The sequence below is a fragment of the Equus asinus genome, chromosome 25, assembly GCF_041296235.1.
Source record: "Equus asinus isolate D_3611 breed Donkey chromosome 25, EquAss-T2T_v2, whole genome shotgun sequence".
In the NCBI taxonomy this organism is placed as follows: Eukaryota; Metazoa; Chordata; class Mammalia; order Perissodactyla; family Equidae; genus Equus; species Equus asinus.
In genome coordinates this window covers 43,035,023-43,060,501 of record NC_091814.1, presented here as the reverse complement: position 1 = coordinate 43,060,501, position 25,479 = coordinate 43,035,023, and the positions used below count along the sequence as shown (strand labels likewise).

Here is a 25,479-nt window from a genome sequence, read left to right as displayed (position 1 = left end):
TTGAGAATGTTCCATGTGTACTTGAGAAGAATGTGTATTCTGCTGTTGGGGATGGAGTGTTCTAAATATGTCTATTAAGTCCAACTGGTTTAGCTTTTCATTTAATTCTACTGTTTCCTTGTTGATTTTCTGTCTGGATGATCTATCCATTGATGTGAGTGGAGTGTTGAGGTTCCCTACTATTATTGTGTTATTATTAATGTCTTCTTTTAGGTTTGTTAATAGTTGCTTTATGTACTTTGGTGCTCCTGTGTTGCGTGCATAGATATTTATGTGTTATTTCTTCGTGATGGGATGTCCCTTTGATCATTATATACTGCCCCTCTTTGTATCTCTTTACCTGTCTTATCTTGAGTCTACTTTGTCTGATATAAGTATGGCAACACCTGCTTTCTTTTGTTTGCCATTAGCTTGGAGTATTGTCTTCCATCCCTTCACTCTGAACCAGTATTTGTCATTGGAGCTGAGATGTGTTTCCTGGAGGCAGCATATTGTTGGGTTTTGTTCTTTAATCTATCTCGCCACTCTGTGTCTTTTTATTGGAGACTTCAATCCATTTGCGTTTAGGGTGATTATTGATATGTGAGGGGTTTATGCTGCCATTTTATCACTCGTTTTCCGGTTCTCCTGCATTTCCTTTGTTTCTCGTCCTGTGTATTTTGGTCTACCAATCAAGTTATGTAGTTTTTTACGTTGTGTTTCTTTGTTTTCTCCTTATTTATTATTTGTGTCTCTGGTCTGCTTTTTCGTTTAGTGGTTACCCTAAGGTTTGTATTCAAAATCTTGTGGATAAGATAGTCCCTTTTCTGATGGCCTCTAATTTCCTTAGACTAGACCGATTCAGTCACTTTCCTCTTCCTCTCCTAAGATGTTTTTCTCACATCTTATTCCATCTTGTGTTATGAGTTTGTGGTTAAAATGACAAGATTATCTTTGTTTTTGGTGTTTTCCTTCCTTTTGTCTTTAATGCTGTACTTGAGTATTTGCTGTCTTGCTCTGATTCTGTTGACCTATTTATCTCCTTACTCCATGCTTTGTAACCCCTTTCTCCCTTTTTGTTTTTAGGTATGAGGGTCTTCTTGAGGATTTCCTGTGGGGGCGGGGCAGGTGGCATCTCATGGCTACAAACTCCCTTAGCTTATGTGTCTGGGAAAGTTTTTATTACTCCATCATATCTGAAGGATGTTTTTGCTGGATAGAGTATTCTTAGGTGAAAGTTTTTGTCCTTCAAATATTTGAATATGTCATTCCAGTGTCTCCTAGCTTATAAGGTTTCTGCAGAGAAATCTGCTGAAAGCCTGATGGGGATTCCTTTGCAGGTTATTTTCTTCTGCCTTGCTGCCCTTAGTATTCTTTCTTTGTCATTCACTTCTGTCAGTTTCACCACTATGTGCCTCACAGTAGGTCTTTTTACATTGACATATTTAGGAGATCTGGCAGCCTCTTCCACATAGATTTCCTTCCCTAGGTTTGGGACGTTCTCTGCTATTATTTCTTTGACCAAGCTTTCTACTCCATTCTCCTTCTCTTCTCCTTCTTGAATACCTTTAATTCTTATGTTGCATTTCCTAATTGAGAAGGATATTTCTCGGACTCTTTCTTCATTTCTTTTTAGTCTTAGTTCTCTCTCTTCCTCTATCTGGAGCATTTCAACCTGTCTATCTTCCATTTTGCTGATGCACTCCTCTGTGGTGTCCCCTCGAGTATTCAGGGAATCCATATTTCATTTTATTTCTTCCTTTGTGTCTGTCATCTCTAATATTTCTGATTGATTCTTCTTTATAGTTTCAATCTCTTTTGTGAAGTAGCTCCTGAACTCGTTGAATTGTTTCTCTACATTCTCTTTTAGTTCATTGAGTTTTTTGATGATAGCTGTTTTGAATTCTTTGTCATTTAGATTACATATTTCTGCATCCTCAGGACTGACTTCTGGGTAGTTGTCATTGTCTCTCTGGTCTGGAGATCTAATATAATGTTTGACGTTACTAGAGGAATTGGCTTTGTTTTTTTAGCATCCTGGCATTCTTTGGTCACAGTTACCACCTATCGCCACTGAGTCGGGGTCAAGAGCCATGTGTTCTGTGCCGTCTCCCTTCAGTTGAAATCCCAGGGGCTGGAGCTGAGCTGAGCATGTTGGGGGAGGGGCACTTTCTCCTGCCTGCTCTTGGGGTTTTCTCCCTCTGCTCTTGCTATCTGCTTTTCTGGGTTGTTGGCTTGATAGGGTCAACCCCTGCAAAAGCTTTTGCCCTGGTAGAGAGCTTCCCTCTAGGCTGCAAGGGCCCTTGGGAGTTCTTGATGTTCCTGTGAATGAACGTCCCCTCCCCTGTTCCTTCCCTCTCAGAGGCCTCCCACAGTCCTGGATCATAGTCTGTTAGGAGAGAGAGTGAAGTTTTCTCCTACCCCATTCCACCTCCAGCCTCTCCGCCCTCTGTCATATGGCTGCGTGGATCTCTCTGACATTTTCTGTATTGTGTTTGGCTGTCCTCTGTTGGAGTATGAATGACCTTCTGATTGTGTATTGGAGGGGAAAGAGTACTGGCAAGTTTACTCTGCCATGATGCTGATGTCACTCTCAAAGATGGTCAGTTTTTATTGCAGAAATATAGAATTCATGATGACACTATAACAACTATGAACCTTTATGCACTAAATAATATCAAGCTATATAAATGTTAATTTACAGAAATATGAAGAGAAATAGACAAAAAGTAGTTGTAGATTTTTGTCCACCTCTCTTAATTCGTGACAGATTAAATTGGCAAAAGAGAATATACGGATATACAATGAATAAATAATTCCAAAATTCCCATATGGCTGTAGAGTAAAGTTGTTGTTATGTTCTCTATAAAACATTGAACTGGGAAAGTGACTTCATTATTGCCCAAGAAATAATCTTGAATAAGTTTAATGTGTTTGACTTGGTAAACACTTTAAAGTGGTTGGAAAAGGCATTTTGCAAATTGAGATTTATACTTTAAACATAGTAAGAGTTTTGACAGATTAGAGTCTCTTCTTTCTATGAAGAGATTTTTTCATTATACTCTTTCCTCAGGTATTCTTTTTTTAAATTTTTATAAAAAGTGATATTTTATATATAATATATTCTTACATAAAGAACAGACCTACTTAAATACTTTCTATTGATAATGCTCACTTATTGGGCATGGGATAACAAGCGATTTTGACAGGTGGATTATTTAGAAATTGAGGTGCTTCATGAGACTAAACATTATAGAACTGAATATAATTATAAACTTAAACTAGGATATAATTCTTTCATGTTATCTGAAAATAGTTTGAAGTATAAATACTTCAATTTATATTGAAATTATAAGTACTTTTAATTGAAGTATACTTTTGAAAAAGCCTTATAAGTGTACAGCTTGATGAAGTCTCATAAACTGAGTACATCCATGAAATCAGTGCCCAAATCAATAAACAATATTATCAGTACCTTAGAAGCCCTTCCTTTCTCCAATTCTAGTCACCTCCACCAATCCATACATAATGACTGTCTTCACTTCTAACACCATAGATTATTTTTGCCTGTTTGATACTTTATAAAAACGGAATTATACAGCACATACACTTGTTTCTGGCATTCTTCACCTAACACATTTGTGATGTCCAACTGTCTTGTTGTATGTAGTTGTAATTAGTTCATTCTCATTGTTAAATGGTGAATATACTATAATTTATTTACAGGATGAAATTTTACATAAATGTCATACTCCTAATAATTAGTCATTTGCATTTGAAGATGATTGACCATTAATAGGGTTTTTATTTTGAAGCAGATATAGATTCTTTTGTTTTTATTCATCTACTCATCTTTACTTTACTGATTTACTCATTTACTTTACTCATCTGTCTCAGCCTGATGAAAATTAACCCCTAAGCATAGAGATTCTGGATATCTAGTGTTTGGTTATTTAATCTATTTCTCTGTCCCATTGGAAAATTGATAATTACTATCTATTTTAGCATTTATTTTCACTTTAAAGTGAAGTCTGCATAAAGAAAACTTTTGTCAAATCATTGACAGATTTAATAATATAGAATAGCATGTTTGTTTAGTTGCCATTTTGACAGTTGGCTAGACCAAAACAAGTATCTTTATGAGAAGGAAAGTAAAATGAGTTAACTTTTGAATTGTGTTAGCAGCTCTGATTAAAGTTTTTATAGTTGGAAAAATTTTAAACTGTTGGCATATTTGTTGATTTTAGTTTTTCTACCATCCTACATGACTGTTTTTAAAAATCTAGATTGACTTTTCTTAGAGCCATATTGTATAATCTATGAAAAATTTTATTTTTAGAACATTTTTGAAGTTTTTTCCTAGTAAATTTAGAAACCAGAATTATTTACTATAGGTGAAATTAGCTCCTTAAAAATTAATTATGCCTTTAGTTTTACATATTTAGATTTAGTAGGTAGGCTTTTCCTTTTCTTAAATTTAAATTTAGGTCTTTAATATTCAGCATACTGAATTGCCTTTGCAGACAACTAATTGAAGAAAATTATTTTTATCAAATATAATAAAGACTTAATGACCTTATTAAACTTTTTATTTAATCAACTGATATTGATTAAATAAATTGATAAGAAGAGCATTAAGATCCTGGCTGGTGCAGCCGTTAAGTTCGCACGTTCTGCTTTGGCAGCCCAGGGTTCTCTGGTTCAGATCCTGTGTGTGGACCAACACAGCGCTTGTCAAGCCATGCTGTGGCAGGCATCCCACATATAAAGTAGAGGAAGATGGGGACAGATGTTAGCTCGGGGCCAGTCTTCCTCAGCAAAAAGAGAAGGATTGGTGGCAGATGTTAGCTCAGGGCTAATCTTCCTCAAAAAAGAAAAGAAAAGATCCTAGTAGGTAAGTGGGCAAAGGATGAGAAAAGAAAATTCACAAATGAAGAGCTAAGATTAAGATCTATGGCAGAATGTTTAGTCCTGCTAGCAGTCTGCTAAATTCAAATTAAGGTAACTGTTGTCTTCCTACTTCATCAGCAAAAGTAAAAAGAATAGATAATACTCCATATTAAAAGATACTAGTAAAACTGGCGGGTTCATATTATTGTAAGTTGGAAAACAGTTCAACATTGGATTTCAAGAGCAGCATGTTCTTCATTCTTTAGTTCAGTTTTAACACACTTTGTAGAGCCTATTCTAGATAAATAATTCAAATGAGCAAAAATTCATATACACAAATATGTTTATTTTTAATAGAGAAAATGAGACATAGTATTGTATTGGTAATCTATTGCTGTGTAACTCCACTTCCAGGATTGGTCACTCATATGGCTATAAGTAGAAAGAGTCCATTGTTTGCCACATGGACCTCTTCATAAGGCTGTTTGGCCTCATGACATGCCTTTTATGACTTAGCCATGAAAGTCACACATTGTCACTTCCAGCACATTTGATCTGTTAAAAGCAAATCACTTGGGGCTGGCCCTGTGGCCGAGTGGTTAAGTTCGCACGCTCTGCTTCGGCAACCCAGGCTTTCCCTGGTTTGGATCCTGGGCATGGACATGGCACCTCTCATCAGGCCATGCTGAGGCAGCGTCCCACATTGCACAACCAAAGGCACTCACAACTAGAATATACAACTATGTACTGGGGGGTTTTGGGGAGAAGAAGAAGAAGAAGAAAAAAGAAGATTGGCAACAGATGTTAGCTCAGGTGCCAGTCTTTAAAAAAAAAACTGAATCACTAAGTCCAGCCTATATTCAGTGGGAGAAAAATTAAGCTCTCTTTCTTGAAGAAAGCATCAAAGAATTTGTGGATATATTTTAAAACCACACGAATGTCCAACTGTTAAGTAGGACACAAAATTGAAATTACAGTGATTACAGTAAAAAAAATTAGAAGGGACTATGCAAAATATCGTAATGATTGTGTTATGATTGTGGGAGTAGGGATTAGTTTTCCCAGCCTGTATTTTCCAAACTTTCTGTGTTATTGTTATATGACTTTTATAACAGAATAATTCCTCTATATTCATAGGAAAATATAGTATGACTTTTATCATCAAGCTCTCTAGTCAGCATAAGCAGATCATGATCTTTCTCTTTAAGTCATAATGTAAGTTTTTTCCTTTCATTTTTTTTTATCGTGGTAAAATACACATAACATTTACCATCACAGCCATTTTTCAGTGTATGGTTTAGTGGTATTAAGTGCATTCATATATCATTGTACAACCATCTTCACTACTCATCTCCAAAACTATTTTCATCTTACAAAACTGAAACTCTATACCCATTAATAACTCCCCATTCCTCCCTGCCCCCAGCCCCTGGCAACCACTATTTTACTTTCTGTCCCTATAATTTCGACTACTCTAGGTACTTCATATAAGTAGAAACATCCAGTATTTGTCTTTGTAACTGGCTTATTTCACTTACATAATGTCCTCAAGGTTCATCTGTATTTACAGCATGTGTCAAAATTTCCCTCCTTACAGGCTGAATAATACTCTGTTAGGCTGGCCCTCATGGTCTCGTGATTAAGATTCAGCACTCTCACTACTCGGGCCTGGGTTTGTTTCCTGGTGAGGGAACCACACCACCCATCTGTTGGTTGTCACACTGCGGTGGCTGTGTGTTACTGTGATGCTGAAAGCTATGCCACCGGTATTTCAAATACCAGCAGGGTCACCCATGGTGGACAGGTTTCAGCAGAGCTACTAGACTAAGACAGACTAGGAAGAAGTATTTGGCCACCAACTTTGGAAAAAATTGGCCATGAAACCCTGTGAATAGCAAGCATTGTCTGATACAGTGCTGGATGATGCGAGGATGGTGCAAAAAGAGCAGGCAGGGTTCTGCTCTGCTGTACACAGGGTCGCTAGGAGTTGGAATCAACTCCATGGACTAACAAACAAATATTCCGTTGTATGTATATAGCACATTTTACTTATCTTTTAATCTGTTGATGGACGTTTGAGTTACTTTCATCTTTTGGCTATTGTGAATAAATGCTGCTCTGAAAATGGATATACAAGTATGTCTTCAAGACCCTGCTTTCAGTTCTTTTGTGCTGAATCATATGGTAAATTTCTTTTTAGTTTTTTGAGGGACTGCAGTACTGTTTTCCACAACGGCTGTACTACTTTACATTCCTGCAAACAGTGCACAAGAGTTCCAGTTTCTCCATATCTTCATCAGATATAGATTTTTCATCATGATATAAATTTTTAATGGTTTAATTTTCCAAGAAAAAATAGTTATTAGCTTATCAGGAACTCTTAAGAGGGTATAAAGATAAGTTTTAAAGATGGTTAAATTCTTTTCTGACTTTCTTGAAAGGCAGGATAAGTCAGGGCATTTTCTTTACTAGTATAATATTGATGCTTAGTGAATGCTGATGATGTGATTGCAGGTAAATTGGCAAGATGAGGAGCAGCAAATCAAAAGAGGTGCCTTTACCAAATACAAGGAACTCTCCAAGCAAGGATACTGTTCAAGGTATGATTGGTTTTTTTTTAAACTGGAACTTAATCACTTGTTTAGGTCATGTGTAAAAAATTCTGGGCTAATCAATAAATGAAAATTATGCATATGCTTTGATTTATGAAAAGTAGATAAATAACTTAAAAAATTTAATCTTGTTTTAAATATATGTTACGTCACCTTCAAAGACATCCTATGGTAAACTGTTTTGTAAAGGAGAAAATCCTTTTTAAAAAAAGAATCAGTATATGCAAAATTAGTTTTATACAGTTTCTTAGACATTCTGACTTAATGTCCACAAATGGTATAATATAGCTCTTAATATAGTTATAGACCTATAGTGCACAGAAAACAAGTAGTAGTCTCATTGAACTCTTTTTTTTTCTTTGATGAGGAAGATTAGCTCAGAGCTAACTTCAGTCGCCAATCCTCTTTTTGCTGAGGAAGATTGGCCCTGAGCCAACATTTGTGCCCATCTTCCTCTATTTTATATGTGGGACACCTGTCACAGCATGTCTCGATAAGCAGTGCATATATCTGCACTCAGGATCCAAACCTGTGAACCCCAGGCTGCCGAAGCGGAGTGTGTGAACTTAACCACTGTGCCACTGGGCCGGCTCCTGAACTCTTTTTTAAAATGATACATTGGCAGTAACTTTAATTTAGGGCATACTATTTTTTGAGGGACATTGACAAACTGAAATACATCTGTAGGATGATTAATGGGTTTGTGAGGAATCTGGAAATCATGTCACATAAGGAGCATTTGAAGGAAATGAAAATATTCCAGAGAAGGATGACTCAAGGGAAATAATGTGGCCTTATACTGCTTGAAGGGCTATTATTTTAAAGACTAAATAGATTTTACCTTTGTTTCTACTGGTAGATCAAAGTCTGGAGTAGTTTTTAATCTTTTCACATCATAATGTGAAATACAGTACAACACAAAATTTTCTATTTGTTCAGCTCATTGGGGTAAACTGAGAATACTGCTTAATGTTGGAGATGTCTAATGAGGGTGTTGATGCAGGTGTTAGTGCAGCTGTCCTAATGACTAAGGGGATCAGTGTCTAATATAATACTATACCATATATCGAGAAGCTCAGCTTTATAGGAATGGAGAAGAACCATGTTTTGACTCAACATAATAAAACACTTGCTGTGGAGTAGTTCTGCCTAATGAAGTGGTTCTCAAACTTTTGAGTGCATTTTGGAAGCTTATTAAAATGCAGATTCTGAGGTCCACTTCAGAGATTTTAATTCAGTAAATATCAATGTTCCCCAACAGATATAACCACATCGTGGGATGCACTTTCTCAGACCAAGGCTGCTGTAAGTAGTTATAGTTTCCATTTATTTCTTTCTGGTTTAAAATTGATTTCCTGTTATGAGTGAATAGATTAAAATTTTTTCTCTAGTGCTTTTTTCTTTTGAGGAAGATTAGCCCTGAGCTAATATCCACTGCCAATACTCCTCTTTTTACTGAGCAAGATTGGCCCTGAGCTAACATCTGTGCCCATCTTCCTCTACTTTATATCTGGGATGCCTCCACAGCATGGCTTCATAAGTGATGTGTAGGTCTGTGTCCTGGATCCAAACCTGTGAATCTTGGGCCACTGAAGTGGAGGGCATGAACTTAACATCTACGCCACCAGGCTGGCCCATCTGTAGTGCTTTTTTGGTAGGAAAATAAAGTCAAAGATTTTGGTAAGAAGTTGTATACAACATATTACAAAATGAACATTAATGACAATTATTAAATAGTAAAGGAATAATCAAGACACTGCTTTGTCTATCAGGAGTATTAACAATATGACATATGAAGTGTTAAAATACTTTGTGCTAGTCCTTCTCCTTTAATAAATTTGCTCATTTGGTATTTTGAAATGAAGATTTAAAACATAGAGAATGAATTTGTGAAGGTGGGGCTGTGTAAAAGCCTTAGAGAAGACAGGAAATGAAAGGAGCAGCTTCTCCTTGAATGGACTGTGAGTTATCTCTTCTTTTTAGCGGCAATAACAGACTTTTTTCTCTCAGCACTACTGAAGAAGAATGACTATGGGCAACTTGCTCTCATTTGTGTTCTGTCCACTCCTGTCTGGAGTTTAGGAAACTAAATTTGGCAAGTGCTGCATAGTCCCTTCAAAGGGAGACCCTTTCCTTTTTCTTTTCTTTTTCATTTGCTCTCTGGGCAAATTATTCTTCTAATATGTCCTTTTTTTGTTTTCTTTTATATTCTACGTGAATTTGAATCACTTATTTCTTTACTGTCTGAGTATAGTATTTTCTGTCCCCTAATCTTTTGAACTGGTTTGAAAATCAGTCTGGAAAAGGTACTATGGCCTAGATTTGGTCATAATGCAGGGTCAAATTTTGGCCCGCTGAATACAACAACATATATTCTCTCTCTTTGACATGAGCATTATAGATAATGTAGGAATGGTTTTTATCCCCCAGTGTAATTTAGAACTAAACTAATTTAGAGATGAATTGTTAATAGTTGTTTTTCAAAATTATTGGGTTTTTAAAAATGATAAGGGGCTCATAATATAAATGGGGGGAAAAGCCTGATAGAGAAGTATTAGTATATAAAGGCTTTTTCCAATTTTGTGAGTACATTGCCCTGCAAAAATCTGAAAGAAGATAAATCAGAATTTTACAGAAAGTTTTTATCTCTATGTGCTAGAATTTTGATAATTTTAATTTCATTTTTTTTTAAATTTTTTCTGTATTCTTCTGTAAGCATGTGATACTCTACTATTTAGGGGAAAATGCTTTTAAAATCATTGAGAACTTTGGTAGTTTTACCAAAAGTTGACTTACGTTGTAAAGTGTATGGAAACCTGGTTTCTATCTTGTTAATTTTGTCCTTATTGTGAAACTTATTTTATAGACATAAGACTATAAAAAGCTGTGGCTGTTTGAATAGCCCTAAATTTTAGTCCAGCTGAATCATTCTTTCCTCACTTTTGCAAGTAAAGTGCACAAGGTATAGCATAATGATATGCAACATATAATGTCAGAAAATTTACTGCTTAAAAAACTCAACAATTAAAAAAAAGTCAACAAGGCAAATAGGAACTCTAATGTTCTTCAGAATCTTTTTAATTTTCTTGTCCAAACTTGGGCAGCATTGTGCCAGTTGTTAGCCTAGCTGAAGTAGTAAATAATGAAAAAAGTATTTTGTTCCATTAAAATAAAGCGTTCCTGAGTTTTTTCTACTTTGGAGGAAGGTAGTGGACAATGTAGTTTTAAATAACTATGTAAATCAATGGTAGCTGGTTTATTTATAGAATTAACCTGTTTGTTGTGATGGTGTTTCAACTTTAGCTGAGACACATTGAAAACAAATTAGAAGTAGCCCCTACAAGTACAGCTGTGTTTGATTCTGTCATGGATACCAAGAAATCTGCAAGTGCTACCCGAAAAATAAGTAGGAAAGGTATGTATGAGGTTATTTCCAAAGATATAAATATATTGAATATAAGTTTTTTGTGTTAATTTTGTTTCAGTTTAATTTCTTCTTACAGTCCCATGTATCTGCTTACTCTTTTGTCGGAGACCATACTTCATTAGCATTTAGTTTAGTTTTTTTCTTTTTTTGAGGAAGGTTAGCACTGAGCCAGCTGCTGCCAGTCCTCCTCTTTTTGCTGAGGAAGACTGGTCCTGAGTGAACGTCTCTGCCCATCTTCCTCTACTTTATATGTGGAACGCCTACCACAGCATGGCATGCCAAGTGGTGCCATGTCTGCACCCGGGATCTGAACCGGTGAACCCTGGGCAGCTGAAGCAAAATGTGCGAACCTAACTCCTGTGCCACTGGGCCGGCCCCAGCATTTAGTTTTTTCCCTTTGATACTGAGCATTATGAAGCAGCCTCGTATTCAGTAACTGTAGATGATGTTTTCACCATCTTTTGATCAGGACCTTAGCACCACTACATTACCTTTGACAGTGAGTTTTCATTTGTTTTTAGTGATAAGAATTTGATTTTGAGCCTTTGGGGTTATATATGTCTTTTTCTTTTTTTAATTCACACTTACATTATATCACTTTGAAATTTAGTTGACTTATTAAGGTTTATATATTTTTCTTGGGGTTTAAAATCATAAATGGAATGTCTGTCTTACGGATACTATCATAAATTGACACAATGCAAATATTTTCTTTGGTTATCTTTTATATATTTAATTCTGTGGTTTCTTAAATAATGGACTAAAACCTGTAAGTCTGTTGGGTTTTATCTGATATTTTTTTTGAGTGAGAGCCTTTGACAAAAAGGAATTTTATATGTAGAATTTTATTTTGCATTGTTTGCTCAGACTACGGTCTTATTTTCTATAGATTGAGTTACTGTAATATTTTAACCTGAATGTTTTCCAACTACTTATATAATATCCAACTAGAGATGCCAGAAATAATAGATACCAAAGTTATTTCCTTAGAGGCTAGCCAAATTCAGAGACAGTTTCATTTTATATCGCATGTTCTCACAAATTTCCTTTTCCTTCAGATGGTAGATACCTGGATGATTCCTGGGTTAATGTTCCAACCTCCAAATCTTCTAAATCACGGAAAGAGAAATCTCGTAGTCCTCTTAGAGCTACCACCCTGGAGAGTAATGTAAAGAAAAATAATCGTGTGGAATTTCGTGAACCTTTGGTTTCTTACAGGTTAGTGTTTACAAAAGAAAAAGTTGTCAAGTAGAGTTAGCCTGTAATATTTACAGTAAGGTTATAGTTTGTTTTCTGAGTTTTTCATAGTCCTCTGGCTCTAGTATTGTTACCATTTTCATTTTCCAAAAAGATAAAGCAAAAATCTTTTATATTATGAAATACTGACTTTCTACTCTTTTACAGATTAAATATTTGGGGAGGAGAAGTAGTAATATTTACCCCAGGCCACCACCATTTTAATGTATATGTTTACTACAGACAAATTATTCAGTCTCTGGAATTGTGGCTTTTTTCCCCTTAATATCTCAGATTGGGTGTTCTGCATAATAAACTTTGTATAGTGTAGTTTTTTTCTTATTATTTTTTGGTAGCATTAATCAGTTACCTAAAATTTCTCTGTTCTTGAGAATGCGAGTTGGTTTATTGTTTTACTTGGTTGCCGGTGGCTCCTTTCAGCAACCTACTCAGTCAGATGTTCAGGATTGGTGTATGAATTTTGATGGTATGGGTAATATCAAATGCTTTACATTTTTGTTAGCTGATAATTTAGGATATTCAACAGATAAAATTATAGAATTTGGTATCTGTGGGACATTTTACTAATGATATAAATGTGTTAAAGCTCTTAGTGTAGCAAATAGTAATAAGTAATAAACACTGGACCTCATATTTCTTTGTTACATTTATAAACATTTTTAGTGTTAAGTGTGAATCAGTAAATCAAGGAGTTTCCTGATGGTGCTTGATAGTACTGGGTATATGTTTGTACTCTTAAATTTGAGATGAGGAATTTGAGAGATGGAGGTTGATTATGAGTTCAGTTTTCAATATGGTAAATGTAATGCAATTTTGAAATATGTAAGTGAAAATATTCAGTAGGCATTTGAAAATTTGAGTAGGAATGTGTGCAGAAAGGTCAGGACTGGGAATATAAATTTGAGAGTTGTCACTAGTGTTGAAGTGATAAAAATGATGAAAGAATGGGCCAACCCTGGTGACCTAGTGGTTAAGCCTGGTGCACTCTGCTTCAGCGGCCCAGATTTGGTTCCCTGGGCATGGGCCTACACTACTTGTCTGTCAGTGGTCAGGCTGTGATGACGGCTCACGTGCAAAAAGAAAAAAGAGGAAGATGGGCAGCGGATGCTAGCTCAGGTGAATCTTCCTCGGCAAAAAAAAAAACATGAAAAAACATAGAGACTACCAGGGACTTAATCTGTGTAAAAGTTCATAGTTTAGAAAAAGGAGAAGGGAAAAATTTGAAAAATAATCAGAGTTCAGAATCTTTAACCACACATATATTAAACAACTTGCCTAGAAACATAAGCATTATCAGAATTGAAACTAAATTACTATTTATATTCTGGTGTTCTTCATGCAAAGAATAAAGCCTGATATTTAAAATTGTGTAAACTATATATCTTTTAAGAAAAGGAAAAATTACCCATAGGATAGCTGTGAATAGAATGCCCTTCACCTGGCCAACTCCATTCATGACTTAAAATTCATCTTTTATCACCTTCAGTACAAAACATTGCCAGATCTGTTTCTACTCTGCTGCATTCCCCCAGCCTGTTTAATTCTTCCTCTGTGCTCCCATAATACACATCACTTCCTCTAGCAGCGCATCTTCATGTTGCATTCTATTTTGATTCCATATCTACCCATTATATTAGTTTATGTAAGGCTGTAAATCTGTCTTATTCTCAAAGTATTTTTTAATGCCTGTCATCTACTAAATATTTCATAAGTATTTTTCCCCATTATTTTATTATGAAAATTTTCACATTTACAGAAAATTGAAAGAATTGGATAGTGAACACCTTACATGAACTCAGTAAATATTTAATGAGTGCATGAATGAAAGAAAGACTGTCAAGTTACTTTCCTTTTTCTTTTGGTCAGTTGTCCTTCTCTTTTTAAGATTGAGGCGTGATATGTAACTTACCGTTTTATGCTTTATTTTATTTTCTCTGTGTGCTAACTTTAGACCTAAATGATTTTAACTGTGAATTGTTGCAGTCTGATCAAGACAGTGAAAATAATGACATTTAGTCTTGATCTATAGCGGGAGCTGCAAACTCAGTTCTCAGCCCTAACCATGTTTAATAGTCAACCGCTCAGAACAGGATCTAATGTTTTTGCGTTGTGGACCTCAAGGAGAATCTGATGAAAGCTGTAGGCTATCTCCTTAGAAAATCGCGCATACTCATGTACTCTCAATAGATATGATTACTATGTTATGCTGTAACAGAGTCATGGCTTTAAGAAATTCTGTGCTGTTTAGAGTTTTATGTCTTTATATGAAACATCTATATCAGTGCTATACAATAGAACCGTTAATACGAGCCACTCGTGTAATTTAAACATTTTTAATAGTCACACACACACAAGGATGTTTTACTTTTTTGTTGTTCTAAATCGTTAGAATCTGGTATGTAATTTACATTGCAGCACATCTCAGTTTGGACTAGCCATATTTCAAGTGCTCAGTAGCTACATGGCTAGTGTCTACTCTTTTAGACATTGTAGATCCAGATTGTTGCTATGTCTGCTTTTATAGTTTTTTTGGGTATTTCCTCATGATTCATGTGCTCTTCTTTCTGCTGAGGCTTATTTGTCTTTATTACCCTCCCTTTTAATAAACCTTCCCTGTTCCTAAAATATAACTTATTAGAATGATTTGTAAAATAAAAATAGTCTCTGAATGAAGACTTTTGCTAGTGCTGTTATGAATAGAGAATATGGACATTGTGATATGTACTTTGGCTACGCCCAGTCTTCTTTGCTTATTCCAGGGTTTCTAGATAGACTTTTCATGGTTCAAAACTGCCAAAAAAGTGGTCTGTGGTTCACAGATCTTTAACTTTACTAAGCACATTTATTTGGAGGAAAATATTTATTGTACCTCTACTTTATTTCTACTTCCAATCTATTTGTTAATTTGATACATTATTTAGAAGCTATACATTGAAATGCCAGTATTTGAGAACTTTTTCTCCTAGTACTTAATATTTCATAAAGGAGTAAAATATACATTTTGGTAATAGGTGTCAAATGAATATCCAAAAGTCAGATTATAATCCTGTTTTCTGAGGTTCTTAAGGAAATCTTGCCACACATCTTTTGCATATTTCTTATTTTATAACATGCAGATTATAATTTAGATTATTTGCCATCTAACTTGATAACGGGGGCATTGAGCCTTAATAATGGTTATTTTCAATCTATGGGAATTTCTAGGTTTTTTAAGTCTCTAATGTTAGCTTAGAGCTTTCCCTTCAGTTTGTATGACTGGTTTCAGTTTGACTGGTTTTTGTACTCTTAATTCAAAGCTTTTTTTTTTTTCAATAATAGGGAAATCCATGGCACACCTTCTAATATAAGTCCCAGCCATTTAGAGTCAAAGCATGTATATTGTGTGGATGTTAATGAAGAAAAGCCTGAGAGTGGAAACCAGATGATATGCAATCGAGGAGAATGGAATATACATTGCTGTGATTTTGAGAGCTCCCAATCATCTGTCATCAGTGATACAGTTGTTAGGTTTTTAAATGATCGACCAGTAATTGATGCATTGCAAAATTCTGAATGTTTGATTAAAATGGCAGCTCCTGTGAGAACTGAGGAAGAAAAGCCTAATAGAGCAAAAGGAAGTGAGAACAATTTGAAGACTTCTGTGAGTAACATGGGCCATGATGTTGATCCAAAAGTGTTACGGCTAACTGACTCTTCTCCATCTTCTGCTAGTACTTCTAACTCCCAAAGATTAGATATCTTAAAGCGGCGACAACATCATGTCAAACTGGAAAAACTCAAGGAACGGATTAGGAAACAGTGGGAACACTCAGAAGAAACAAATGGCCAGGTCCAGAATCTGGGTCATATTGACCATCCAGTAATGGTTGTTAATGTTGACAGCTCTGTGACAGCAAAAGTCAGGAAAGTGGCAACAGCACCACCTGCTCCAACATATAAAGGTTTGTAATCAGTCTTTTTATCTTTCTCTCTCTTCCTGCCTCCTTGTCCCCCTTTCTATCTAGATGAATTCGAGTAGAGAGGATCATCTTTAGAACAAAGTGTGATTCCCAAATCAAATGCATGAGAAAGTAATTCAAGGTCTCGGTTAAAAATGCAGATCCTACACTGGACCTATATTAGAATTTCTGAGGATAGAGTCCAGAATTGGAGTTTTTAACACATTCCCTCAGGAGATTCTTATAGTTTGAGAACAACTATGTGAACATTTAATAAGTTTAACAAAAGAGAAAATAAGAGTTAGTACCATTTTCAGAGAACTGAAAGAATATTGCTCTTATTCTGCCTTTGGATTGTTACTTGAAGTTCTTTCTAAAGTAATATTTAACAGATAATTCAGTCAGTTCCAGTTAATATGGTTACAGAATATTTTGGTAGTGACATTCTGATCCCATTATTTTAACCTTCGACACAAAGGGTTATTTTCCTCATGTTTAAGAAAATAAATACTTAAATCAGATTTATACCAACATTGATAGATTTCCATTGAGAAAATGCTTTTCAGAAAGAATTTTCATTTTTAGCCAAATCACGTTTTTATATATGGTGGTCTTAAGGAGTTTGTTATTTTTATGTTCCTGAAATTATCATCATAGGGTCATCCATGTAAAGTTTTTAACAGAGTTAATTCATTAATCAGGTTAGTCTATGTTAGACTTTTATCATTAAAACTTTTGCCATCATAATTGTAGCCTTTTTTTGTGATAGTACTCAGAGTTCAGTCTTTATAGATAAATGTATGAAGATCAAAATATTTTCAAGATTTATTTCTTCTGTTAATTTTAAGTTATTAGCAAACTAGGACAGTGTTGGCTGTAGTCAATTTTGTTTAGTATTTTTCTACCTAATTTTTCCCTGACCAGTTTCATAGTTTTTTGTAGTCCTAAGGTGTGATCAGTCATTTTTTTCTCCAGAACAAATTTTCCTTTGTACAGTTTGAGCAATTATCAGTTTTACTTTGTGTTGCTTATTATGTTTTGCTAGTGATATTCATTGTGAATTACATAAAAGATGGAAAATTTGCATTTTATTCTAGCTAATTTGTGGTAAAATTGTGAGCAGTTCCCTTTAGAATACTTAAAAATTGCTCTGTTATCCAGGATTGATCTAATGTGTTATCAATAAAATTCTTTCACATCCTTCTAGTCATATGTGTACCATGTAGTGATTGTTCACATTGTTGACAGAGCAAATAGCAAATACTGGGGTCAGATTGTTCTTGTTGGTTCTGAGATAGTGATTATCCAAAACTTTTGCTGTACTGATGTCAGACCCTTTAAGTGCAGATTGTACATTTAAGGTTTCTTCATTCTAGAAGTCAAAATTCTGAAATACTAAAAGTTATTCCACCAAGACAAGGTGAAGATGGTCAATTTGAATCCATATTTTATTTAATAATACAAAAATCTAAAGATTAAAAAAAAAAACCTAAAGAACCAGCATGAAAATCTTAAATATAAGTGTCTTTGAGTTGGTTACTGGATTTTGCATATTCCTTTTACTTACTAATTTTTTAATATCCTAGCTTTCATATTAAAATATTTTGTAAATACAGTGTTTGGGGGCTGAATTTATGAAACATAGTATGCATTTGAGAAGTCATAACAGAATATGATTTCCAATGTCTTGAGCAATGGATTTATTTTTCCCAATAGTGAAAAACTTTTTTATGCCAGCTTTTTGGCAGTGTAAATTAAAAGCGTCTTTAATATACTGTATCCTAAAGTGACATTTTAATTTCATTTGTTTGAATATGTAAGAAATTCTCTTGGTTCACACTTCAAAAAATGAAAAGGGCATACCTTGAAAACCTCTTATCAAGGGCCTGCCCCCTGGCCAAGTGGTTGAGTTTGCACCCTCTGCTTTGACAGCCCGGGGTTTCACTGGTTCAGATTCAGGGCGCAGACCTAGGACTGTTCATCAGGCCATGCTGAGGCGGCGTCCCACACAGCAGAACCAGAAGGACCCACAGCTAGAGTATACAACTGTGTCTGGGGGGCTCTGGGGAGAAACAGAAAGAGGAAGATTGGCCACAGATGTTTGCTCAGGGCCAATCTTTAAAAAAAGAAAGAAAACTTCTTATCAGTCTTGTGCTCCAACTACTTGGTACCTTTTCTGGAGGTTACTCGTGTTAACGATTTGCGTATTCCTTCAGAGATAATTTTTGCATATGCAAACAAATGAGAGAGTGTGTATGTTTATTTTCTTTCTTTTTTTATACAGTTAGCATACTAAACCCGTTCTGAACCTTGGTTTTTCATTTATGTTTTTGTGTTTGTCATTTTTAAAAGGAAACATAGGAAGTGTTCTGTGATTCTGCTTTAAGAGTTGAAGTAGTGAGCACAAACAGTGTTTATGTGATTCTTTCTTGTCCTATACTTAGTTGTTTGCACATCTTTTTCTTCCTGGTATAAATGCTCATGAAGGTTAGGAGCCTTTATTTGTCATCTTTATTTTATTTCAGAGCCTAGTACAGTGTCTTAGACATAAGTAAGTGAACGGTAAATTTTTTATTCTATTCAGTAAATGCAACTGGTAAGAAAGTGGACAAAGAATGGAAATAAAGTCTAGGGGACAGAAAGAGAAACTGAAACAGATATTGAAAGCTTCTTAAAGTTAACTTACAAATAAAGATGCAAATATAAAGCGAGGCTCCCATAGAGATACATGTTTCCTAAAGAGGAGAGGAGAAAAAATGGTAAGTTTGAATGTAGAGAGATGGAATGGGGGTGATGGTGAAGAGAACAGTTGAGAGAGAGAGAGATTTTCATAGAACTGCCTCACTTTCTTATTACAAACTATATCTTGTGGTAGACTGAACACTTTGTAAATTTATTCCTTATATAGATATAGGCATAATTTTGTGCCACTTGTCACAAATGTCAGGTGAAATTAAGCTTATACTATTGTGCCCAAGAGCTGAATAGATTATTTTCTATTAGACATGTAATTAATTTACCAGTACGTTTTATTTAACACCTCTAAAGTGATTTTAACAATTTTTGACTCCAGCCTATTCTTTACATTGATTTTAATTTTACAAATATTTATTGGCTGCCAATTATTTGGTAAGTTGAGCCCATCTGAAAGTATAATTTTTTATACTACTCTGGTTATCATGCAAATTCATTATTTTATTATTTTTCAAAATAACATTTCAAGTTCAGTGTATTTCTTAAAGAGTAGTGATAAATGTGAAGTAGGAAATTAGGATGATAATTCCTAAGAAATAGTACATGTGTAAAGTTTGTTGATAAACTGAACAAGTATATTTTAAAGACCTGTTTTCCACGTTTTGGGTTCATTTTGCCTGTGTGATGGTAGTAAATAATGCTTGTCTTCAAAGAAAAGAAGAATGAATAGTGTCGTCTCTCTCTTAGTCTTGAGAAGGATAGTTTGTATCTCCGAAATCCATGATTTGTGATTGACATTCTTTTATCATTTAATTTAGTGCTTCTTATTTTCTAATCTTTTTGAACAAATATGTATTGCTTTATCTCACTTAAGCTTACTTTTTCCAAAGAGTATTTGTCAACACATTATGTGGTAGCTAATTTTATACATTCCTCTTTTAAAAGCTTATAAAACTGCTCAGTGTCACTAGTTATTAGGGAAACACAAATCAAGACCACATTGAGCTATCATTACACACCTCCTAGGGTGACCATAATAAAAAAGACAGACAATAACAAGTGTTGGTGAGAATGTGGAGAAATTGAAGGCTTCATACATTGCACATTGCTGATGAGAGTGTAAAATGGTACAGCTGCTTTAGAAAACATTTTGGCAGTTCCTCAGAAACTGAGAACCATAGTTGCCATAGCAGTTCCACTCCTAGGTATAATACCCAAGGGAATTGAGAACCTGTGTCCACGCAAAACTTGTACAGGAAATGTTCATAACAGCATTATTAATAATAGGCCAAAAGTAGAAACAACCCAAGTGTCCATCAGCTGATGAATGGATAAACAAATGTTGGTATTTCCATACAATGGAATGTTATTTGGCAGTAAAAAGTAATAAAGCTTTGATACACATTATATGGTGGATGAACTTTGAAAACATTGTGCTTAAGTGAAAGCAGCCAGACATGAAAAGCCATGTGTTGTATGAGTCTATTTATATGAATAAATTAAATGACCAGAATAGGCAAATCCGTAAAGATAGAAAATAGATTAGTAGTTCCCAGGGAAGAGAGAAAGTTGTGTGGGGAGTGACAGCTAAGGGGTACAGGGTTTCGTTTCAGGGTGATGAAGTGCTTTGGAATTAGCTAGTGATGATAGTTGCAAAGCTTTGTGAATATACTAAAAACCACTGAGTTGTGAAATTCACAAGTGAATTTTATAGTATGTTAATTATATCTCACTTAAAACAGAGTAAAACAAAACTTATAAAGTAACTGTGATAAGAATGTTTGTTGTTGGTATGTATTAGGCTTCAATCCTTCTGAGACCAAGATTCGAACACCTGATGGGAAAGTGTGGCAGGAGGCTGAGTTTCAAAACATGAGTAGAGAACTGTATCGAGACTTAGCGCTTCACTTTGCAGGTGAGAGTAGAGCTTTCTTAGATTTTGAGTGTTTTATCATGCATGCTAACTTATAATATTTAAACATAAAATTGTCCCCAAACTAAAGATATTTCCCTTTTCTAACTGCATGGTATACTAAAGTAGTAGTGGTTTCAGTCATAAGGCTCTCTTAGCTTCTAGGCTCTGCTCCAGGGTTAAAATTAGCATACATGGCTGATGAGACAGAAACTAGGCTATTTTTAAACTGAGGGACTTTCAGTCAGGCCTGTCTGATTTGAAGGAAACTTAGCAGAGTCTAGTTGAAGTTGACTTCTGCTAGATCTCTGAGATGTTTGAAATGATTAGTAATTTGGCAGGCAGCACATAAGGCGATACTAACATGGGGGCAAAGTGCAGAAAGAAAAATGAACGTTATAGGAAGGGAATAATGTTAGACAGTTGGAAATAGGAGGAGCTTATGGAAGATTGGAAGAGGGAAATAGGAAGGTCAGACTCCTAATGTTACTATTTATTGAACACCTAGTATGATTTTGGTCAAGATGCTAGGTACTTAGGTTTTTGTATTTTTTACAGTTGAGGAAATGGAGGATCAAAGAGTAGTTTTCCCACAGTTGCATAGAGTAGTTAAAAATTGAACCCAAGATTCAAAACCAGCTCTGTCTGACTCTAAAGCCTGAGATGTTTTTAGTAAGCCCCCACAGGGAGTCTGCTAATAAATTTTGTGGCATTAACTGTCCAGTCCAGTTTTCCTACTATTATTATTATTGGAATACTATATTCAGAAATTTTTTCCTCATGTGGGGAGGAAGTATAATGTAATAGTTAACAGCAAAGATTATGGGATCAGCTTTCTGTCTTGTGGTGGGTGAACTCTGTGCTCCGAGATAAGACCAACCCATCTACTTGTGTTTTAGATTCCGTTTGCTCTTGTGTGTTTAAGGACATTTCTTCAGCCCTGTTTTCTTTCTTTTGCATCTTCAGGTTTTCGCTGTCTATGAAGTTATGTCCATGAACATACTGTTTGATAACATGCTGTTATCTCAGCCATCGTGAAAGAACCCCTCTTTTGGCCATACTCTCTTCAGCTTTTGCCTTGTTTCTCTCCTTTTATTTATAGCAAAACTTCAAAAAGTTGGGTTGTACTCATTGTCTCCAATTTTTCTCCTCCCTTTTACTCTTGAATTGTTTCTATTAGGTTTTTGCTCCTACTTCTCTGTGGACTGTTGTTATCAAGATCATCAAAGACTTCCACATTGCAAAGTCCAATGTGTAATTGTCATTTGTCATCTTACTTGATCTCTCAGCAACATTGGACATGACTAATCACTTTTTCCTTGAAACTCTTCGCTTGACATCTAGGATACCATAAGCGTTTGGTTTTCCTCCTAAGTCTAGCTGCTCCTTTTCAGTTGTTTTTTTCCTGACTCCCTCATGCCTTGGTCTCAGTGCTTGGATCTATCTTTCTTTCTCTCTTTTCTTTCCCTCTCTTTCTCTTTTTTTCTTTTTCCTTTTTAAATTTCTTTTTTATTTATCTACATACAAACTAGGCAAGCTCATCTAGTCTCAGGGCTTTAAATATTCTTTGTTGCTGATGATTCCCAAATTTGTGTCTCTGGCTCAGACTTCTCCTAGCTCAGACTCTTATATCCAGTTGCTAACTCCACAGCTCCCCTGTGTATATAATAAGTTTCTCAAGCTTACCATATACAAAATGGAGCGAGCCAGCTAAGCAAATGGGGTCATGACACACCCTTTAAACTTACTCTACTGGTAGTCTCTCCATCTCAGTTAATCCTCTCCTTCTAATTGTTTAGGCCCAAAATCTTGAGTCATCCCTGACCCCTCTATTTCTCTCATACCTTATATCTAATAGTGTCAGAAATACATCTAAAATTTAGACCATTTTCCCCACTACTGTCACTTACCTAGGTCCAAGCCACCGTGAGTCTCTTGCCTGGATAACTGCAGTAGCCTTCTAACTGGTTTCCTTGCTTCTGCCCTTCTTCTGATGAGTCTGTTCTTATCACAGCTGCTAAAGTAAGCTTGTTAAAATTTAATTTAGATCATATGGGTCCTTTGCACAAAATCTTCCAAAAATGTCTCATCTCATTCTTGAGTAAAACCTGAAGTTCTTCTGGCCCTCCATTATGTCTCTAACCTTAGTTCTTACTACTCCTCTCTTTGCTCATTTACTCTGGCTCTCCTTGCTGTCTCTCTTAGACACTAAATATGCTTCTGCCTTAGGGCCTTTGACTCACACCTGCTTTGATTTTGCCCAGAATGCAGAGTTCTCTATGTATTTTAAAGTACATTTATTCAGATCTGTAATTGAGGTTAATTTTCAAATTTATATGTATAGTCAGTATATTCTCCCAGATTGAAGTTTTAAAATTAGTGAATAGTAATTTATATGTGAAATGCCTTGACATATTTCACTAGCATAACCATAAAAAACCCTAATTTAGGAATACTACATTAAGTATTTTATAAAGTTTTATTGTAAAAGTTTGTGAATATCTCAGTTACTTAGGAATTTGTAAATGAAATAGGAATCTGTGAAAGTACTCACCTCTGAGATTCTATAAATGATATGCTCCTGGCTTGGAAGGCATTACTGTTGCAGTGGCTTCTGTTTGTGAAAGTGAGGTAAATTCCTCAAGGGTTTCCTGAAAAAAATAACAAAGAATTGGAACCTAACAGTGGAGTAGTGATAATCTTTAGACCTTTCCATAAGAGGAGTTGGTATTGGTAGCTTATGGGTCATAGAAGTAGCCTCAGTGAAGGTTTCTTTCTCCCTACCTAAATCATATACTTTATACTGATTTTTATACTGGGGGAAGGATGAGTGAGTGGGTAGGAATCATATGATATTTGCTGTAAATGTTTCTGCTTTTCAGATGATATCTCTATGAAAGAGAAACCTGCTGAAAAAAGTAAAGAGAAGAAAGTGGTTAAGCCAGTACGAAAAGTCCAAAAGGTAACACAGTTATCAAGTCCAGAATGCAAAACAGGTTAGTTTTCTTAATATCATGTCTATCCTAAAGTTACATATTATTGAAATGGCATCTAGATGGAAATAAATGTTTGTTAACCAGATGTTCTCATTGTTTGGCACATATAAAAATTCAACACATTTTATGTATCATTATTTTATGTATGTGTGTTTTATTGAGGTAGAATTGACGTAGAATAAACTGTACATAAATTAGAATGTATAGTTTGATAAGTTTTCATATGTGTGTGTCTCATGAAACCATATGTTCACCATGATACTGAACACATCTATCACCCCCCAAATTTTTTCCATCATTATTTTTAATAGAAATTAATCAGATTAGAGGTAATGATTTTTATGTAGTGAACTTTTATATACAAAGGGATTGCTTATGACTGTCACTAAGTCCCTTCACTTATTCTTATAAAAGAATTAATGTTGCATAAGCAAAATATGGCAGTCCAATCTCGTAGCGGTCAGGCTGGACTGTGATTAGATCAAGCATGGGAAAAAGAGAATTCCTTAATTCCATAGTGATCAGTACTTCAGGTTCAATCCAGACTGCCTGGATTTATAACCTAGCTCTGTCATGTCTAGCTTTGTTCCTTTGGTAAATGAGTTAATTTTAGTGTCCTTTGATTTCCCTATATATAAAATAGGAAAGCAGTAATTACTTCTCTCACAAGGTTGTTGTGAGAACTAAAATAGTTAATACCTAAAAGGATTCAATATAGTTGTACCTGGCACATGGTAAGCACTCAAATGTTAGGTATGATTCCATTAATAATAATTGTTATTTCTGTCTGTACTATAAATGGCTATTTGGCGTGTCATATTCATGTCTGGATAATTTGGGCTGAGAGAGTGGAGAAAGTTGGAAACTTGTCACTTTCAGTTTGGTGACATTCGGAATCGATCATATATTCATTCATTATGCAAATATTTTTGAGTATTTGCTATATGTGATGCGTTGTGCTAGCCTAAGCTTAGGCAATACAGTGGTAAGCAGGATGTACATAGCCCCTGCTCTCCTGGAACTTATAATCCTGTCTGGAACACAGTAGATGTGTAGTTGCCATAAAGTGTGATGAATGTATGGTAGGGGATGTACAAAGTCTTATGGGAACATGGAGCAGGAGTGATGGGGCACTGGTTTTTGACCAGGCACTTGTTTTTCTGGTCATAGACTATAATCAATAGAGTGGCAAATAACATATTTTGTGGGTACCCATTGTTAACTCTAGATGTCATAATAGAATGACCCTGGCTATATACAAATAAAAAATAAAATTTTATAGGAACACGAATTATCTGAATGTAAACTAAACTAATTCTTACATTTAAAAAATATGACAAAGTATTATTTTTCACGTGATGTTAAATAATACTCTTGTCAGGGGCATAGTTTGAAATGAAGCACTGGGACCACAATAACTTATAAACACTGATCTTGGATTGTATTACCCAGTTTTGTGGTAGGCTAATTCCCATGTCTGCACTGTGGCAATGACTGAGACACAGAGTCATTAAATGTGCTAAAGCTGTATTAATAGTTTATCTACAATGAAAATCCTCTTTTTCTACCAATGACTCCATGAGACTGTTCCAGAAAGCCAGAATTTAGAAATAACCACCCAGCATATTCAGAAGCCAAGTTATAAATAACTACCTGGTATAGTGCTTACTTTTTTTTTTTTTGCTGAGGAAGATTCACTCTGAGCTAACATCTGTTGTCAGTCTTCCACTTCTTTTTTGGTCGAGGAAGATTAGCCCTGAGCTAATATCTGTGC

At 35.2% G+C, this 25,479-nt stretch overlaps 1 protein-coding gene across 4 annotated transcripts in view; it reads left to right on the top strand.

Moving 5' to 3' along the window:
- CEP350 (centrosomal protein 350) overlaps window positions 1–25,479 on the top strand; it is a 160,636-nt gene that overhangs the window by 23,636 nt on the left and 111,521 nt on the right. For 2 of the 4 annotated variants that reach the window (XM_014845276.3, XM_070498074.1), the window contains exons 2-8: window positions 7,384–7,469; window positions 8,743–8,786; window positions 10,785–10,896; window positions 11,967–12,126; window positions 15,484–16,106; window positions 20,599–20,712; window positions 23,592–23,705. In XM_014845276.3, coding sequence (XP_014700762.3) covers window positions 7,397–7,469; window positions 8,743–8,786; window positions 10,785–10,896; window positions 11,967–12,126; window positions 15,484–16,106; window positions 20,599–20,712; window positions 23,592–23,705 — 1,240 coding nt within the window. In that variant the 5' untranslated portion in view covers window positions 7,384–7,396. The remainder of the gene's footprint in view (window positions 1–7,383; window positions 7,470–8,742; window positions 8,787–10,784; window positions 10,897–11,966; window positions 12,127–15,483; window positions 16,107–20,598; window positions 20,713–23,591; window positions 23,706–25,479) is intronic. The other 2 variants (XM_070498076.1, XM_070498075.1) reach the window with 1 other exon arrangement.